General features: G+C 41.2%; 1 protein-coding gene across 5 annotated transcripts in view; it reads left to right on the top strand.

The window, feature by feature from the left end:
• LOC126366099 (tensin) overlaps positions 1-21,224 on the top strand; it is a 106,804-nt gene that overhangs the window by 72,231 nt on the left and 13,349 nt on the right. For 4 of the 5 annotated variants that reach the window (XM_050009042.1, XM_050009038.1, XM_050009051.1 and 1 more), the window contains 8 exons: positions 2,783-2,836; positions 5,612-5,776; positions 6,185-6,372; positions 6,950-7,099; positions 7,792-7,955; positions 8,271-8,492; positions 9,175-9,354; positions 17,656-18,247. In XM_050009042.1, coding sequence (XP_049864999.1) covers positions 2,783-2,836; positions 5,612-5,776; positions 6,185-6,372; positions 6,950-7,099; positions 7,792-7,955; positions 8,271-8,492; positions 9,175-9,354; positions 17,656-18,247 — 1,715 coding nt within the window. The remainder of the gene's footprint in view (positions 1-2,782; positions 2,837-5,611; positions 5,777-6,184; positions 6,373-6,949; positions 7,100-7,791; positions 7,956-8,270; positions 8,493-9,174; positions 9,355-17,655; positions 18,248-21,224) is intronic. The other variant, XM_050009044.1, reaches the window with a different exon arrangement.

Below are 21,224 nucleotides of genomic sequence, written 5' to 3'. Positions count from 1 at the left end.
CCCGAAGTTGCAGAGTTATATAGTATATATATCGACTTCTCTTGAGCTATGTTATGTTTATTAATTAAGTATGTTGTCCTCTCTACCAGTTGCAGTGCATTACCAGGTCCATGTTGATACTATAATAACTTCTGTATTTTTATAACACCACAATTTGTACGAACACATAGTCGCAATAAAACATTTCTATTTCTATTAAATCTATTAATTTCGAAATGAGCATTCGTATATAAAACTTAATGCACCTCAATGGTGGCACTGGGAGGGAAAATTCGTATGTAAGTACGCGTTCACAAATTATCACAACGCTATCGGTAGCGACTCTGTGGTGAAGCTTTTTCATCATATCCCTGGCATTATCCCGTTTTTCACAAGGTCCGCTTACCCAACCTGAAGACTTGACAGGTCCGGTTTTTTACAGAAGCGCCTGCATGCCTGACCTTCCAACCCGCGAAGAGAGAACCTGTCCAATACAGGTTAGGTCACATACATCCAAAAATGCATTTTTCTGAAATGTGGGTTTCCTCACGATGTTTTCCTTCACCGCTGAGCGCGTGATAATAATTTATGATTCAAACTTAAATTCGAAAAAACATTCGACAATCCATTGGTTTAGGCCTGTGCTGGATTCCAACCTGCGACCTCTAAGTGAGAGGAAAGCGTTCTACCAACTAGGCTACCACGGCTCACGGCACGGTGGTGAAGCTTTTTAACTTTTTAATAAATTTTTGACATAATAATTTAATAATGTTCTAATTTCTTGACATTTATTGTTTCTATTTATGGGAATTATTGATGATGTATTTGATTATTATTTTTGTTATCTATTGATTTATGTTTTAAAAGATTTATTGGTATTTAATTGATGCATGTTGTGTGTTTATATGAATTTCTATGTATTGTAATTGGATTGTATTAAGCATTATCGAATTGGGCCTGGCCTGTTATGATAATGTGTTTGAATATGTAAATAAATAAACATACTTACCCAAATGCAAGTAAAAAAGCAATAGAGGCACGTCAAATTATGCACCATTGTTATAAACGTAACAACGCTGAGTTCCAGCGTATTTCACCCCTAAACGGTTGATTATTGCCGACACCTCCGACATAATATCCCGCCGAGAGAGTTTAACCTCGTTAATCTAGCTAAGGTCTACCTTTACTAAGTTGTTAGCAAACTTGCCACAAAAAGCTATAAGTGTATAGAAGTCTCTACTTAGTTAGCAGCATGTTAGGAAAATAGGTACCTATACGAGGTGTTAGTGACATGATTCAGACCATTATTCTGAGTAGTTATGGAATTTTCCGTTGCAAAAGTATGGAACTGAAAATAACTGAAAAAAACATAAAAAAACATGAATTTTGCAACGGAAAATTCCACTTGATAATTGTTGGCATCCCCAACAAAATTATATTTCATATTTTTAAGTATGGCAATACTTGCCTTCTGAATCTAGAATCTAACTAACGTGTATCGTGTGCTAAAACTTTATAATATAAAAATTAATAAAGGTGCAGTCAACAACACTATCCAGCTGTGTTATTCCCTATACCATCAAGCAGAGCATCGACCACACCTAGATGCCCACAATAATCATCCCCTCAGTATTTGTTAGGATGTCACGAACAGCCTGTATTATGGGAGAAAATTTTATATTAAGTACATGTAATCATTGTATTGGTTGTGTTTGTTGACCCGAATCTGGGTTACGAACTTTATTTTATTTTATGCAAGTAGCAGCTATTGCTTAAAATACTCGAAGAAATCAGATATCTAAGATCAAACGTGATAGTGAAATTAAATTCCTCAATGTTACTTTTCAATACGAGTTTATTATCTTGAAACAGAATATAATATCTCCTGTCAGAATGTAGCGGCATTGAGAAAATATGACGAGAATTAAATTACGACTTTTGATTTCATTTTAATGACAGACTTGATACGACCTTGTCGAAGTCCTCAGTTGTTTCGCAATAGAGTTAGTGTTTTTTTAATGATAATTACTTACCTACCTATACGTTTGTTTAGGATCAAATCTCAGGCTCTTATTCTGACAAAGATGATGAAGTATTTATTTTTACACCTAGGTACATTGTAGGTACACCAGTCGGGTAAGACTGCGGCGAAGCAAAAAGGAGGGTTATATGTTTGACCGCCATTTATGTATGTATGTATGTACGTATGCACGTCTTTCCCAACTTCTAATCCACCTCTCAGAATTTATCCAATATACCTATTTTCTTGTTTCATACTTTTTAGAGCGTGATTTTTTCCGTAGTCGGGTTTCAGTTTGAGTATATTGACTTATTTTTTAAGTCACTCATTTTTTTTCTGTTCTAAAGCTAAGTATAGGTACCCACTAGATGGCGGATATTCCCTAGTGCACAAGATGTCATTCCCATATACTTAAACTTGTTTAAATCATCTAAATCTTTAAAGTTACTGCTCTTATACCAAAAAGCTGGGAATCTAAAAGGCTAGATTGAAACAATTTATCTAAAAAAAAAATTTATTGCAATATGATATTTGCGCATGTAAGAATTCGTGCGCAACGTAAACAAACAACAGCCTTTTTAAGATCTCTTGCTTAGTCAAATCAGTATTATTAGAATTATTACTACGTACATTGTCGAAGCAAATTTCAACTAGATTGCTACGAGAGGGATTTCAAACATTAGATAACATGTCGTAACAGTAGAGTTACGACTACCTTTTTTATAGTGATTTACAGACTTTACAGTGTTGTAACTTGTAAGTGAATCGTGTAATTTGTTGCAGCCGAGAGCGGTGAGCGCGCCTGCCACCCCCGCGACACCCCTCGCCCGGGACCAGGTATAACTACACTCACACAATTATACTAAAACTAACCACACATATCGAAGCTGGTGGAAACTTTACCCCCAAAGGAATTTATATAAACCGTATACCAAAACTATGGCACTTACATGAAAACAAGATTTCAACCCAATAAACCCAATAAATTCAACGTTTTGATAGTTCTAATATGTATTTAACATTTAATAAACACTTAATTGATTACTATTACTACTGTCAAGAGGAGCTAGGTGGCGCAGCGGTAAACGCGCTCGGTCTGCAATTGTTGAAGTTAAGCAACATTCGCAAAGGCCGGTCATAGGATGGGTGACCACAAAAAAAAAGTTTTCATCTCGAGCTCCTCCGTGCTTCGGAAGGCACGTTAAGCCATTGGTCCCGGTTGCATTAGCAGTCGTTAATAACCACCAATCCGCACTGGGCCCACGTGGTGGTTTAAGGCCCGATCTCCCTATCCATCCATAGGGAAGGCCCGTGCCCCTACAGTGGGGACGTTAATAGGCTGGTGATGGTGATGATGACTACCTACTTTCAAACATAACGTTCCTTCTTTATATGAGCTATATACTATAATAATGGACTATCCAGGCTACATTAACCAAACACAAAATAGATGGCGTTGTACAGATTTAACGTCTATCGTGTGTGTTTAATTATCTATTTTCTCATTGCTCGGGTACATAATTATTCAAAAGTATAATGTGATGGCAGAGGCATATATAAAAATGGATCAGATATGGTACTTATAGAATTTTATTGTTGCTACCAATATTGTTTCTCTTTATTTTGATCAGAATAATAACGGGTGGAAGATGTGTTGCGCCTGGGTGTAATAACAAGGGTCATCATTTATACCCAAAAACAAAGATATAAGATGCATGTATGTTCCATGAAATTGGAAGGTTAAACGAAGACAACTCAATACAGCGCCATCTATATTTCTTTTTGAGGAACTTTTTGAAGTCCGTCATTACAATAAATGTGTAACTATTAAGTAATTTATCAAACCCCTAATTACATTCCGCGACAGATTTATTCGCTAAGTAAACGTGATAGCGCATTCTTGCTAGGTCACAGGTTACGATACCTAATTGTGTATGGAACAACACTGAGATGTTCGAGCTCGTTTGTTATATCCCCTGGCGGTAATTATGGTACAAGACAAGACAAACTACCTCCGAACACGTGTTTCTATACACAAGCAATTATAAATGCGTGCGTCATTGTGAGCCGACGTACAAAACCTACACTCGACATTTACAACAGTAACCGCGACTGTACATCTGACAGAACAATTTTAACGACAGACTAAATACGCGTCTTTATGCAAGAATGGTCTTAATTTGCGCTGCAGGGCTTATGCGTTGGCTAGACTAATCCGATTAAATGCATCGAAGCGGCTCCGGACGGCCGGCGGGCGTCGGGACATGTTAGCCGCGCCTACGCGCACTGTGTCACTTTCCCGGAGTTATGTCGCGCCTACGACCCTATGTATACCAATCTGACACGAGTAAGCCACTAAACCAAATCAGGGCTTTTCACTCTTTACCGTCACTTTACTTGTTTACTTATAGTTTCCACTCCATTAGCTAAGTAACACAATACGCGACTATGAGAACCTTATCGTAGCTTAGGTACCTCTTGTTTACAGTTTTGTAACCAACCTCATTGTGTGTCACACCTTCGTGTCCATTCATATTTATTATATCGATGACATAAAAAGTAAGTATAGAAACAGAGGCTGTAAAGTTATTCGGTGCCCGTTTACATTACGTAGAGCTGTCAGGCGACGATAAACACTCGTGTTGCGGAGATTTATGGCTTCATTTATTCGGGACACCATGTTTATCACCAGCGAACCGTGTAAACGAACGAATAATCTGGAAGTTGTGGAGTAATTTAAAACAATAACAATAAATAGCAATGAAGGCCTCAGCATGCAGAGTGCACGTGCTGTGATCGCCACTTAGCGTCGAGGGGTCCCGAAATAACTGCTGCCGCTCTGCAAACGTAAAACGTTGATTAAATTTTCCTGTTGTTCAGAACAACCTTGGAGTTTATTTGCCACAAAACTTTTTACTTCACTTTGGATACAGAACAACTTTTTTTAAGATTCTTTTACGAGTTTAAACCCAATTTATCCTGCTCGTGAAGGAAATTTGAGGTTTTTTGTGGTATCTTACTTTGTCGGCTAAAGTGCTCTCTTATTAGGTGTTGTTTTAGCGAACCTGTAAAGAGGTATAATAACATCTCAGAACAGGTATAAGTTATATTGGCATACCTCAATCATCATTACCATCGCCTGATACCGGATCTGCGACTTGTTAAGTTTTTATCCGAATCTTTATTTTCGATTTTATTTTGGTGAGCATAACACACTAGCTATGATACAATGGGTTTTCGTTATGTCTCCTTCATTATGTATATTATTATTTCTCCATTTATTTTTATGATGATGACCCTAGTTGACTTATATCAAGTGATAAATATGTCCCTGTTATTGTTGAGCTAAGGCCTCCTCTCAGTCCACCGGAAGGAATCTGGAGCGTTCTCCACCACACTTTGCGAGTTGGTGGTGTTGTTTATGCTAGTTCCTAACACATCCATTACGTCCCATTTCTGAGCACAGGTTTTTCCTCAATCAAGCAAGACAATTGGTGTAGTCAGCGATACATGATGAACTAAGTACAGGGGTACCGAGTTTTTTGTTAGACCAACGTGTTAGGTGGTGAGTCGTGTTGCAAATGGGTACTAAGCTATTATTTTTTTCGGCAGAGTGGCTTGCGGTCGGCGAGCTACCCAGGGCCGGCAGGCGGGTCCCGGCTGGACCTGTGTTACGTGGCAGAGCGCATGCTGGCGCTGCACCTGCCTGAGAGAGACGCGCATGCCGAGGCGCAGGCTGCGCACATGCTCTCCAACAAACATGGCGAGCATTTCATGGTGAGTGCACATTCATTTTCGGGAAAAATACGTAAATACGCAAATACTCGGTGCTAAATCACCCTTCACACGTCAAATCAGTACCTGTGGCACAGTTATTTGCTAAGTTTAGTCAAAGGCAGTCCAATACTTCTGATTCGAAGCTGTTGTACTAAATGTACAACTTGTATGTAATATATACCTATTTTGGATAAGTGTATTTGTTTTGTTTTGCATTGTGTGCATTACAATTATTGTATATAACTTTTTCATTATAAGTAAATTTCACGAAATCGTTTCACGAAAGATCAACAAACCTAACCTACCTAATCACACGTAAGTTGCGCTACGTATGGCCGCCCCATTACCATCATCAGAGACACCGATACTTATTCAAATCTCTCCAACTCCTTTCGCTATCTGTTCCAGGTGTTTGAAGTAAGCAGCTGTGACGGCTCGGGTGACGGGCGTGTGGCTCGCGCGGTGTTCGGGCGCGCACGGTCCCTCGGCTGGTCGGGGGACCTCGCGCCGCCGTTAGAACGGCTCTGCGCTGCCTGCAAGCATATTGAGAGTTGGCTCGCCGCACATCCTAAGAACGTCGCTATTTTGCTTGCGTGGTAAGCATAATATATACACTAAGATCCCACCTTTTCACCAATGACTATAACTGCAACAAAAGTGATAGCAAAGTCCCATGCTGGGCGCCACAATTGTATATGAAAAGATTACGGTACAAATAACAAGGTACTAAGTAATAGTATATGTTTTTAGATATATTCATTTGACACGCATAAAACATTTAGGTATAAAAAGACCTAGTTTAAATAATGATTGTCAATTGGCAAAGAGATTCTATCGCCAAATCCCTGTTGTCTTTTAAGTAGATATTTGTACAACCTTGAAAGTGTAGATAGTAAAGTTTATTGGATAATAAAAATAAAATCCTTGCTAAAGTGCTATAAAAAAGTACTACTTTAGGTTTCTGTGGCATTTATTCCATTAATATAAATGACCGGACATAAATAAACTACTTACTTACTACTATTAAAGTAATGAGACAGCAACAGCGGGCCAAATAATAAAGAGCGTACATATTAATACATAGAGTCTTTAGTAGTATACGAAACTTATCTACGTTTTACCTTAGAAATAATACGATTTATATATTTATTGTTGTATGCTTGTTCGTTGCAGGGGCAGTCGCGAGCGGCTCGGCGTGCTAGTGGCAGCGTACATGCACTATTCGGCGATATGCGGTGCGCCTGAGCACGCGCTCGATCGCTACGCCATGCGGCGGTACCTCGACGACCGGGTCCCCGTCTTCCATCTGCCTTCGAATAAACGGTCAGTATGCTATCAATATCAATTACTTCTGAGTAAGACGATCAGATCGGCCGTAGCTTTTGTAGGAAACGGAGTTTGCTAGTAACCACTAGGCTAAAGGTTCCCAGGCATGATAGTGGTCGGGAACATACATTACCCGGCTAAGTATATGGGGTTAAACCGTGAGTTCTTAATAACCAGTCACCAGCAATTCCTTTTGGGTAAGATAGGTCAGATTGTCCGTTTATTGTGCCAAAAGCCCAGATAAAAAAATCGGACATGACGATTGTCACTATTAATTTATTCATATAGACAAAATATTTTTAAAAATACTACTAAAACTTTAGGACATCCATTCATCTATTTGTTTTTTTCACTGATACAATTATGGCGCCCAGTATGGGGCTTATAATTTTACACTGGAATCTCATGCTAGCCTAGTTTTAAGATAAAGTTCCAACTTAATTATAACATATATCTAATCAATAAATAAACTTTTCGGACATCCATCCACCCATCTATGTTAAAATCATTGATAAAATTATGGCGCCCAGCATGGGACTTTTAATTTTACACTATAGTCTCGTGCTAGAAGCGTTGTCATAGCATAAAGTTCCAACAGTGTTACCCTATAATAACACAAAAAGAAAATATATTTAATTCAAAAACCACTTATTCTTATGCGTCTCTCTCATAGTTTGTAATTCCAACAGATACATCGATACATTTGCGGGTCTGCTGGCGGGTCAGATCCGCGTGAACGCGGCGCCGCTACACCTGACGCACGTCAGCGTGGCCGGCACGCTCGCCTCGCCCGCCACCCCCACTATCGCCTTCCTCAAAATCTATGAGAACTTCGTCTGCGTCTACACTTCAGGTAATACATTATAATAATCTCTCGCCCCTAATTGAGGTGCGCCGAGCCAAAAGTAATCATCAGACAACCTGCAGCAGTCGCTTTTATTAAAACTCCTAAAATTTCACCACACGTTGACATGTGTTTTACAACCAAAAATTATCTGACAGAAGACCAGCAAATAGGCTTTTATAACTGTTAATCAATAGACCCTTCAATTCGAATCCTCCAAATTGCCATAGGGAGTTATTGACAGTCTCTTAATTTTCCGTAGCTCGAAGACAGTACCGTACAAAGTTGCTTAATAACTCTTAAATTTCCTCCTTTCTGTCGTAGGCTTATACATGGTGAGCGGTGGCGGCTGGACGGTGGGCGTGGGCCGCCTGGCGCTGCGCGGCGATGTGGTGGTGCGCGCGTACCGCCGCGCGGCGCACGCGCACCCTAGCTCGCAGTCGTCCGTGCCGCGCCGCCTCGTCTTCGCCTGTCAGTTCCACACCTGCGCCGTCGCCGACCACACGCTTTCCTTTACTAAGCAACAGCTCGACCACGCTGCGCACGGTAAACTATGCTTGCCACTTCTCCTTCCGGTAACATGAGGGTTACCGTCGAGAAGCTCACGAGAAAACATTGAAATGTTATTAACGCAACTTATTTTAATACAATACACTCCTTGATGAGCGAGTCGACAGAGTAGCCCTCGTCACTTGATAAGAATGTCGAAGCTAAACTAAACCATCATGCTACTCTCACAATAAATATCACTTTCCCTCTCAATTGTATATAAATAAACTACCAACTTTGCAGCCAAAAATCTATCGAACGATCTTCTACCTCTTAATTGACATTGAAATATTATTCTGATAATTAACTGACAATTCATTTTGTAAGTAGCATGACAAACTGATACTAAGTACACGCGGCATACCCACACTACATAGAATATCAAATATTTCACGTGAAACAAGCGCACCTTACTAAGCAGTTTATAAAACTAAAATTATAATATTGTTGTTAAGTGTATAAAGTGAAAGCAGACCTATATTCTTGTATCGGTGCAATGAAAAATTTTGGTCTTCTTTCACATTTATACCTATGTATGAAAATCAACTAGAGAACAAGGAGCATGTCAATCTGCAGATTACTCTTGCTCTCTTAGTCTTTGAGAAGAAGGTCCACTACGTACTATAAACACTGTCCATCCACCTCCCCATACCCATACCATAATGCCACCTGTGTCCAGACCCGGCGTTCCCGAACGACGGCGCAGTGGAGTTGGTGTTCGCGCGCGGTGAGGGCGCGGGCGGCGCGCCGCCGGCGCCGACCCCCGCCGCGCCGCTGCGGGCCGCGCCCGACGCGCTCGCACGCCATGACTCGCTCGAGCACCTGCGACCGCTGTCCACGCTCACTGATGAAGACCCTGGTAAGTACTTACTTGCAATAAAAAAAATTCGCAAGCTGAAATCGAAAAAAACCTTTGTTGTAGCTGATACAACAGGGTACAGGGTCGCAGGCACTTTAAACAGTTTCTCTGGGCTACAAGCTCAATTACCTCAAACCACTAACCCCCAGTGAAGCAGCGTGGTAAAGTATGCTTCATTCCCGCTCTGGTTGGCCGAGGGGTGTCCATCAGTGGGACGTATATAGATAGGCTGTTTATGATGTGTACTTATTATGATATATGCAAGCTAATGAGACAATATTGAACCATTCCAACACATTATTACATTATAAATATATATATATAATATTTTTTTTTTTTTTTTATTTAAAATTATAACACAAACTATGACTAGTGAGTCAGTCTAAAATACCGCCCCCTCTCGTACCCGGTTCAAAGGTGCCCATTATACTGGCCGCGTTACCGCGCACTATTGCCAAGGAAACCTGTTGAACCAGGAACGAGCTGGCGCGGGGGTCACTACCGCGGTCCCTCAAGCGCCTCCCCAAAACACGAATAAAATCCTTGGCCGCCGAGCACCACACACCCGAAGTCTCGACGGCAAAAGGGACAAAATCGTGGGTCCGCGTTAAGTCCCCGTATTTCGCCAGCTTTTGGCTAGCAGCCCACTCGGCAGCTGCCCCTGCGGTTCGAGTAGTACGGGGCAGGTGCGTTGCTGCAAACGTGCAAGCACAGGTGGCGTCCCACAATAAAGCGCGCCCCCTCTCCCAGGGTATGAGCGTGAGCCCATCAGGCCTCTTACCGTCTGTACGGCTTAGACCCGGCGGTTCCAACTTGCACGGTACGTCGATCGACGCCAGTGCACGGCGGATGACATCATTCAGCGCATGATGCCGGGGGTGTCTTCCCGCGCACTTTAGGCAAGCGAGGCCGTGCCGCCCATCAGAGCCAACCGGCTTACCACAGCGGCATGTATGTGGCTCACACATTCTACACCCCAGCCGAAGGGCAACTCCTATAAATATTTTGTTTATATAAATATTATATTTATAAATATTGTGTATGTTAGATTCTCTATTGTTAGCCTGTGTCTTTCCCGATATGCCATTGAATTGTGGGGATTGGTGATTAATACTGATTCTTCAACAAACATATTATTATTGGCAAAAGTCTTCTTCCCAATAATGACAAAATTGTTTGAGGTTTACGCGGTTATTAAGTACCTATAATTCAAACACATAATACCGGGTTCTTATCTAGTAAGACGCAGTAGCGTTAAGCAGGGATATGAGACTCCCGATATTTCAACAATCCAAAACAACGTCTTGATGGTGACGGTGAGCCGTTCGCAGTATTGGGTACCAATGCTATAAATACATAATATGTTTAAGTCATTTTAAACATGTGCCAAACAACAGTTTCCCATTAAAATGTAGTAAACGTTTGAATGTGTATTAATAAAATTTAGCAGATGACTGAACTAATAACTGTTGTGAACTTATTCATATCCGTTGCAAATTGCATGGAAACGCTACTAAGCTTTATGGGATTACCTCACTACCGACTTATTAACAAGAGGTAGTGAATCCTAGCTTTCAATTTCACATGAACAAACTATTGCTGGTAGTAGGAAGTCTGACCAAAGATATTGCAAACAGACATCCGTTGAAATATCAACAATGTTGCAAGTGCCGTGATCACATTCAAATTCAGAGTCTCATGTCCCTGATTAACGCGGTAACAACCAGGTATTATGTAAAAATGACAAAATTACCTTAGTATCGATGACATTTATATGGAACATCAAAAGAATCCGGAGCTTTAATATTACTGGATGGCATTGGAACCGCCGTACCCGTTGGCAGGGTATATACGAAATACTTATGTTGATGATAATAATTTGTTGTTTTAATGAGAGACTTTCCAGACTAAATTTCCCAATATACATGACGCTGGACAGAGTTGCCTTCGTTAAACCTAATTATTTGAATAATTATGTGCCCGAGCAAATAGGAATAGGTATCATGTTAAATCTGAGCAGCGCCATCTATTTTTTTTTTGAGGAGCGTAGCCTGGAAAGTCCCTCATTGGTCACACAACTTAGGTTCTCTTGATCTCTCGTAAAGAATCGCTTCTAAATATAAACACCCCGATATTCTTTCGCGCATCTAAAATTGTAGAGAGTATCATTCATTAAAGTTAACGTTGCACCGTTTTGTAAAGTGTTTTTTTTTAATAACCTCTTCGAAGTCTTCATTAGTCACGGCTATATTGCCAATTCGGGTAGTCAAAAGTACATTCGTCGCATGATGAACTAAGTACCCACGCTTGTTTGAATTGTTGCAGCCTGCGCCCAGGGTTCATTTTTTGAGCACTGGACAAGGACTCATATTTTGCCGAAACCCATCTCTTATACCAACGTCATAATGATGGCGGTGAGCCGTTCGGAGTATTAGGTACCTGTGCTATAAATACATATGTTTAACTCATTTTAAACATGTGCCAAACAACAGTCTCCCATTAAAATGTAGTAAACGTATCAATGTGTATTAATAAAATTAGCAGATGACCGAACTAATAACTGTTGTGAACTTATTCATATTCGTTGCAAATTGCATGGAAACGCTACTGCATTTTATGGGATTACCTCACTACCGACTTATTAACAAGAGGTAGTGAATCCTAGCTTTCAATTTCACATGAACAAACTACTTGCTGGTAGTAGGAAGTCTGACCAAAGATATTGCCAGCAGACATCCGCAATTCCCGGCCCTCGCAACATTGTTGGGCAACTTGCTTCAATTGCCTATTGAAGGAAACCACTAACGCGAACCAAATGCATCCTGGAACACATTCTCCAAGACGATAAAGCCCTATGAACGCCGCAACTATGTATATACCTACGTATTTACAATACCGTTAAACCTAGTCAGCGAACAGGTAGCGATGTCAAGCCTTTGGCACACCGGTTACGAAATTAAATCATCGTTGAATGAAATATCCACTTGATGTCTTATGATGATATAATTTATCAACTCTATGTTTACTAAATTAATACTCAATAACTTTTGTACCTTGAACTATACTTAAAATAGATTAAACTGTCATTGTTTATACTTAAATTTAATAAATAGTTTTATGAAGTAGTTAACTTTCAAAGTTCCCGTCAACTGTGTCATACAATAATCGCCAAAGCGACAGTTAAAAGAGAGGTCGTGGTTTATCTGTGGCGATGCAGGTGTGGGGCTATTTTGGTGTGTCCGCCGCCGCCGCCCCAGTCGGCCGCAGTCGCGCCGCCCGCCCTGCCGGCGCGCACACACGTGCCATACACACATTTATTCACTACTACTATTTTCAATAAATCTCCACAATAAACAACAAACATTTAGTTGAATAAAAAACTCAAAACTAAAGAAATCTGTCGGCAAAAACCGTACTAAAAAGTTCTAAAAATAAAATAGGACGGAAGCGGTTCCGGAGCAACTAGTGGACGAAAACACAATCGAGGTGAGTGGGAAAATATACAAGTTTGCACTTAGTAACGTTATTTTCTTCGACTAACGTACAACGCCTACGCGTCTCATTAAACGAAGCCCTTGGGTTTATTATTATTTTAAAATACTTACCTACTACAAATTAGGTCCGACCGAAATAAAATCAACCGTAAAATGATATTTCACTTTCAACAGAGCGTTCAAATGGAAAAAATAAGACAGAAATGTTTTCGTTTTAACAAAAGCGGCACGATAAATGTACTGATAATAATGCTTTGTGTGTGTTCTGGTCATGTCAAATTTAAAGGCTCGTATACATCTCTACAAATAAAAGCGACCGACCTTTTCTTTCTTTACCTAAGTCAAACGAGGGAATGAATTGGAAAGAAATATTAGAGGAAACGAGGAGGGCATAAAGAGTTAAACGGCGTGGAAAGTGTGACATATCGCTGCGTCCGAAATATCGGTTAAGTGGGCGCGAAGCTCGAGGAGCGGCGGTTCCGCTGCGGCGCCTGCACTCGTGTGCACTTAATTGACCGGCGTGGTGAATCGCTGATGTATGTCGCGCCTGTCGTTCACGGGGCAGTCGGCCATTCGTCACGCCGCGCCGGCCGGCCCTTCGAAAGAACCGCGACCGATCGCGCTCCGTCACTCAACATGTCAACGGCCGTAAAAAGACTATCTGGAACGATGTTATTGATTAAACACATTGTGGCAAAACCAGTGATTTAAAGTTGTAACATGAAACCCCATGTAACAGTCTAGCGAAATGTTTAATCGCATTATAGCTGTCTGGCGACTACAGGCGCCTGTACCTTACACACGCTGCGGCATAATAGCAACTGTTGTAGAAATTAGATGTCAAAAATGCGCCTACTTTTAATATCTTGTTTTGATAAGCGTTTTACCGTACGTAAACGCATTATAGATACTTACTTACTTATAAACGGAGCCCTTCAAAAGCCCTTTGTTTGTACAAGAAGGTATTTGAATGCACTAGTTTCAAAAACTATTGACAAATGAGCCTACTCTAAGTAAGCCGAGCAATAACAAAGAATCATGACGATGACAAATTCTGGTCAAAGTTCAAGCGAAGTAGGTGGGTTGCTACTGTTGCTAGTAGTAAGCAACTAAGTTCCCATTAGTCTGAACATAGACGGTGCTGATGCTGTATAAAATCAGCTGACGGAGATCCCACACAACGTGTCTTAATTATCAATTTGTAATGCTGGCGTGTGAATGAGTATAGATTTTACCATGCTTTCTTATAGGCACTGCAAAACAAATAGATTGTAAAACAAAGATATCAGAATAGATATCGTAATACGAAACCTAAATGAAAATTACTAAGGTTGTACTTAACACTTGTGCGTAATCCAACTGATAAAGAAATACGCAACGGCCGGTGATTGAAGCGTTACATTATAACGTTCTGGAGTTGGCACAAGCATTAACTTATCGCTCGAGCTTTCATTTCAGTTGGACAGTCTCACTCACAGGTGCAATACTACTGGACGTGCGTACAACTACTCGTATCGTATACTGTGATACTGTGAACTAACCGGTGCAGATTTGAGTATCAACTACAGAGTATCTACTAGATAAATAGTGAATTGTCAAGCTGTCAGAGCGCTACTTCTGTTGAAAAGCCGTTACATTTAACTGCCAATGTGATTAAGCAATAAATCGGTAAGTTAAACCTATAACAAACTCTACCTGAATTACGTTATAATTTTGATAGAGTTAGTAAAATGCAGGTGTATAAATTAAATAGGTGCTATAAAGTAATCGCATAAGTAGTTTATGCTCGCAACATTTGTAAAGGCCGACAGATTTAGCTCTTTGCGAAATAAAATAACCCAAAGCAAGGCTGAAATAAGATATAAAAGAGTCAAACTGGTTACAAGATTTGGATGTAACATGAATAACGAACAGATAGCGAGGTGAATAATAATATTGGGCTTAGTTTCGGAGAAGAGCGGACGGACGAGGGCTGGCGGTCGGCGCGGCGCCGCCTGATGACGTCATGGTGGCCTGTGACTAGAGGCTGTCCTCACGCGATCACCTTCGATCGCGTAACTCGTTACTTCATGGCTTAAAACATATAAATGAACGACCTCAAAATCGCAACGTTTAGCTCCAGTCATTTAGCGCTACATTTTACTACAAAAAAGTTTAAACAATTACGTATAGTTATATATTATTACAATACAACAACTGACATTCATCGCTCCAACAACCTCTATAATTATAATGTTCTAAGGCAACAAAATACACGCGTGCCTGGGTTTACGTGTCGACGCCGAATATCCGGTGACAGAAATAGACACGAGATTGGAGATTAATTGAACTGAGATTGTACAATTAATAAATTATTCCAAGCTACACAGCTGACTTTAATTGTGACGTAACCTTGGTTAGATTCTAATTAAACAAAGCTCGTGTTACAGAAAAGCTTTTTAGCGATCGCCCGTTAGGTGGGCGTGTCGTGCTTGTCAGGCAGACGATCCGAACGACGTGTCCCAGTGTCGTGGTCACGCTCATTTTCATTAGTTAACGAACTGAAAGCCTGTCGGATACGACCCACGATTGATATGATTATGATCCCATTGACACATTATTCATCCATTGGACGTAATGGTATCAGCGCCAGTTAGTTATTCTTTCTCTCATCAATAACATCAATATTCGATCCGAGAGTATAAGTGAATGAACTAATGAAATGTATTTGTTTCAAGCGCCTATTAAATGTAGATGGTGCGTGCGATACGCGCAGGACAGGCGTAGGGCACACATCCTCTTCCTGCGCGGGCGCACATTTCGTAACAGTAGCCCCCGCCCGTGCCGAGCGTTATTTTGGTTGACATCACAGAAATAACCGCGTCTTCCTTAACAGCGCCGACGGTCACCGCGCTGACGTTGATATGTTTACACTAATTGCGTTATTGACAACTTCACTTTTAGTTCTCTTTCGAAATGTACTGGCGCCGTCAAACAATTAACTGAAGACGAAACTCGCAAATAAAATGGGGCTCAGATAAAGACGCGCTCATTATGCAAATGAGAGGCGCACAGATGGTGTCACTCTTCCTTATTTGCATTCAGTATTTGCCGACAGTTTCGAGCATCGTTTAGATGCTTGTTCCGCCGAAATGTTTGACATGACGTACTTACAAGATGTCGACGCTTACGCTCAAACGTTTTCTAATAAAGAATTTTAAGACTAGTTAATAAGCTGCTTGTTGCAGCTGATTGTATTAAAGCAAAATGCAAAAAGATAACCATAAATTACGTAAATCTTGTACAATATGCTTCTATGCTGTTCTGGGAGCAAATAAAAAACATAGAACACGTTCAGCTGCTTGTCTTCCCGGGCATGTCGTAAAAACCGACAGAGGGATTGCGTCCTCTAACATGATGGACTAATGTTATGGGCGATAGGCTGATCCCTTATCACCATAAGGTTCATCATATCCATCTTAGGATTTCGTATCAACAGTGGCTGCAAGTTGTCTTTGATTACTTGTGGCTCTGCCCACTCCATTTGGGATTACGGGCGTGAGTTTATGTATGTATGTATGTTGTACAATATAATATCAATCTTCGACACAATTCAACAGCCAAATGCAGAGTCCTAATTTTGGGTAAAAAACGACTGTTTAATTGTTAAATCATGCTATCATACGCAATTTTCCGGCGATTACACGTCGAGTAGGTGCTATTAGGTACATGAAATGTTATAATAACCGTGGTTGATGATATATTTGGAGGTCACTTCCTTAGTAAGGTACACGCCTTGAACCGCCTGTGTCGATTCCTCTGCTGTTTGACAATATCGAGGTCACCGACGACTTCCAATATCTCAAGCTTGCGTCATTCAAATCTTATCTCTAATCGAAATGTGACACTGCTATTTCGAACAAGCTCTTTGAGCTCTAAGCTGTATTTATAAACCTAAACTATGTACAATGAACTAAAAGCCTTACAATCTTCCTGTTATGTATTGTTATGATATGAAATACAATTGCGGTTTATAAAGCACTGGACCCATCAGCATCTAAGCCTGTATCATGATGCTTTTAAATATTGTTGTATTTTTTCCTAGCGGATATGGATGTGGAAATGTCCGAAATAAAGCACCTATACAATATTAATATAATGTCTTAAGTATGTACACTATCGGCTGAGCATACAGCAAGTGATCCTGCAAGATTCCATCAGACAACGGTGACATCCCGCTGCGCGGTAACGGGAAACGAAGTTAGTCCTTTTAAGGAGTCGATCCGTCAACGGGTGCAGTGCCGACGTCGATACAGGGAACAAACGGTGCATGCACAGCATTTCCTCGCGAAACCGGCCCACATTACCTGTGAATGCGATAGTAATTACATTCTAATAGTGCGAATTACGCAAATTACGTTAAGTGATTCTTGTACCATACTATACATAGCATGTATATGTATAGGTAGGTAGCTCGTTATGTTTGCGGGCGAGCTCGCTGCGCAGAGGCTCGGCGAGTTTATTGGAGCGAATCGTATCCAATTTAAAAGCTATTTGTAATTAACCGTCACTAAACACATCGGCCGAGTCGTCACGCCACTTGCGAAGAATCTGTATCTCTCGAACAACTTTAATATCCTTATTGAATTGCAAATGCGCACCATTAAACGGCGCCTGTTTTTATATCCCCCATACGAACGCGTATCGGTCGTTCAAAGTCGTCAAGGTTGAATGGTCTTCTGTTGCAAAGTTGAAAATCTTTGAATGGTCTTCTGTATCTACGAATGTTGTTTTCTGATCAAATTAAGTGAAATCATCAATTTCGCAGGTGAAAATAACGGCAGTGCGGAGGGTTCGGGGTCCGGAGGTGAGGCCGGGGAGAGCGGGGAGGCGGCGCACACGTTCGGCCCGCTGGACGGGTCCATCTACGCGACGGTGGTGCGCGCGGGCGGCGGCGGGCCCGCGTCGCCGCTCAGCGCGTCCATGGACTCCGGCATCTCGTCGGCGGGCCGCCGCGCCGCGCCCAGCCCGCCCGACGAGCTGGACGCGCTGCTGGGCGACATGCTGCGCACGGTGAGCGCGCTGCCGGACGCGCCCACCTCGCAGTCGAGCGCCGACCGCGCGCCTGACATACCGTATCACGCGCGCGCTGACTCCGCGCCTTTCACGTACGGCGCCCCGGGACTGCGGCCGGGCATGCTGCGCGCGCCCAACCGCCTCGCCAGCCCTGAGCTGGTGCGGCGCGCGCTGGGTGGCGATCGCTCCTACAAGCCCATCGAGGACGACGACGACGAGCGCGCACCCACCCCCGACGCCGTCCGCACCCCGCTCTCCCCGCGCACCCTGCGCAAGCTCACACACGAGGATGTCACCACCACTTCCACCGCCGCAACGACGCCCTCACCTCTCAGAAATGGAAGGTAAGAAATCTATTTTCCTAATTATAGAAGCAACAATTGGAATAATAAATAGAGTGGACTAATTCCATAAATAATACACCAGACACAACCAGTTTCCAGAACAGACGAAATTAACGTTTCTAATTCATTTCATTAACTCAGTATAGCTACAATAATTTATAATCGTCTTATAGGGATTGATTTAGTTTTTGTTATGATTTTGAAATCGTCTTTCAATCACATTGTGTACACCCTTATTTAATTTGTTTAGTGCCTACGAACAAAATACTTCAAGGGCTATAAGTTTTCCCTTATGTATGCCGGAACAGATATTCTATAAATCAATGTTAGTTTAGTCAAAAGCTGGGATCTGATGGCAGATGTATAAACATGTGTTCCTGTACTGTAGGCGGCGACCTTACCGCCTACATCGCTCCATACAAACTGTTTACACTCGGAACCTCACTATTTATGTTAGTTTTAACAGAAATCATACATTTTTACGTGCCGTCATTCCATTAGCTCTATCATTCTTTTATATATTATAGTTAGTATTTCTGGGTCCAAGTTAGCGATCATAAATGTACAACAATACTCGATTAATACAACACGGTACTTGAGCTTTCAACTTTGTTTAGTCAATAGCATTTAATATTCTCGTGAGAAGATCCATAGTGGGCCAGGCCTGTCTATCAGTAGATAACGAACGACTTGACGAGGAGTGACAGCAAACAAGACAACAACAAAGCGACATCTCTTAATTTATTTACCCGCGCTCTACGGCCGCCGCACGCCTCGCCCCACTCAATGAACCGCCGTATTCTATACCATAACAAATCTCAACCATTATATTGCGAGCCTATTATCTTTATGACCCCTGTAATTGGGATTCCATAATAACTCCAGACCACTGTGTTACTTAGCAACACGGAACTATAATAGGAACGCATCAACTATCAACCCGGTCATGGATGTTAGTATAACTTACATATAAGTTTCGAGCCCCAATAAAATCTTAATGACCCATTTATTTTATGACGCAGATGCGCCACAAGAGTGCCAACAGATTAAGTTCGGTGGTACCTTTCCGATCAAAGAATCGGTGACCCCCACTAAGATTATTTAACTTCTCAAACTATTTGGTTGAAACGTCAGTTTTTCGCTTAAAAGTCGAAACTTCAGAACTAAGCAATTGCTCCACTTACATTTTTTACTGCTAAAAATGTCAGTTGGGAAGGGGCGAGCTGATCGATAAATGATACGGATTGGTGCGTGGGATCCCCGCAGCAGTCCCGTGGGTGTTTAATTGAATAACAACATTTTACAATGAACAGTAAGTACTAAAAAACTCGGCGCTTTATTTGGAGCAGATATCAGTGGTGTTATTATAAACAAAGGTAGCAGATGCGGACGAATTTATTTATAAAATCTCGTTTAACACTGTTGTATGTTACAAGGAAAAAATAAGTGTGCATAGACCTCGCACAATAAATAGACAACCAATCTCTGTAAAAAACTGTCCGCGACGCATCTTGTCACAAACGACGGTGTGTAACAACACCAATATTGCACTTTATTTGAACAGCCATAAATTTTAATTTGAGGGAACGAACTTATAAGTACTATCTGCATAACTTAATGTATACGTTTTTACAAAAAGGTTTGGACGCTTTTTTAAAAAAAAATCTCCTTTGCGAATGTTAGTCTATTTGTTTATAGCATGTAAGTGGTATTTTGTTAAAAACCACAGCCTCCTTGAGGAAAATATCATTTGACGACATTTTCTTACAAATAATACTATGTCTCGTAACGAACAGTAATTCATGTGTTTAGCAGCCTAAGCCTGTGGCGTGTAGTCCTTAATCATTAAGAATGTCAACGTAACAAGGAGCAAATTACTGTTATTATCCGGAGCGTGTGTGGCGGCCATAATGCCTCCTTGTGCCCGACAGTAATGGCTCTGTCGAGAGCACTGCCGCTGCCGACTCCTCGTCCTAACTTACGCAATCGCATTCCTCTGTAAACACAGCCACTCTTTATGACGCTTATTATGAATACTAGGTGCTATTTACCGTAGCTTAGCATTCGATAATAAGTACCTACCTGTGGGAATGCTAGATATTCAAATAAGACAGATAGAGACATTAAGTTCAAACTATTTATTACGTTGCATCTCGTTGATATGAAAATGCAACGTAGTGTGTCTTTATAACAATCATAAGGATACAAACGTGAGTTGAAGAATGAATTAGCACTGCATTAGCACTGGGAGGCAAGGTAAACGACGGTTCATGTCAAGTTCCGCAGTCGTATTGATCGGAACATCGATAATGGCGCGATATCTCTCGTGTCAATCATATCAATGTCGATATAATGCATTGTAATCATACCACTTATTGTTAATGTACCCCTACAAAGCGTTACATCGACGACTTAAACGGAGTAGTGGCAGTGATTGCGCTTATTGTCGATCTTGTCGATTATATCTCAATATCTACAAACATTTAGTGTTAAGAAAATAAATAAGAATAACCAGACAATCGTTTCGTTTTTGTCATTACTTAATAGGTCTGAATGACTAGCAAACAATGAAGCTAAACGGAAGTAAATCAACATCCATAATTGTAGTGAGTAGGCGTGGGTTGGGATCGAATCGGGTACCAACTACTTAGCTGGCGGCCGTTCTGCGACATTACCCGCCGCACATGCGACTATAAACTGCCTATTGCGATTATTTATGCGGCGCCTGCGCCGGCGCGGCGGACCTATGACTACTACAGAGCCAGATTTATTTAACTACTTTGAAGTTCTCATGATTGACTCAGGGGCTTGACCGTTCTCAAAATAAACTGTTATATTATTACCTAAACATAATTGGAAAAATACATAAAAAGTCCTTCGTTTTGGTCATAAGCTCGTCGTCGCGTGTCATAAGTATGTTTTAATTTAAATATTCATCCATATGTAGGTTTCAACTCTACCTTATTGACAAGTACTG

Source organism: Pectinophora gossypiella, chromosome 1 (assembly GCF_024362695.1).
Source record: "Pectinophora gossypiella chromosome 1, ilPecGoss1.1, whole genome shotgun sequence".
In the NCBI taxonomy this organism is placed as follows: Eukaryota; Metazoa; Arthropoda; class Insecta; order Lepidoptera; family Gelechiidae; genus Pectinophora; species Pectinophora gossypiella.
This window is presented reverse-complemented; position numbering and strand designations above follow the sequence as displayed.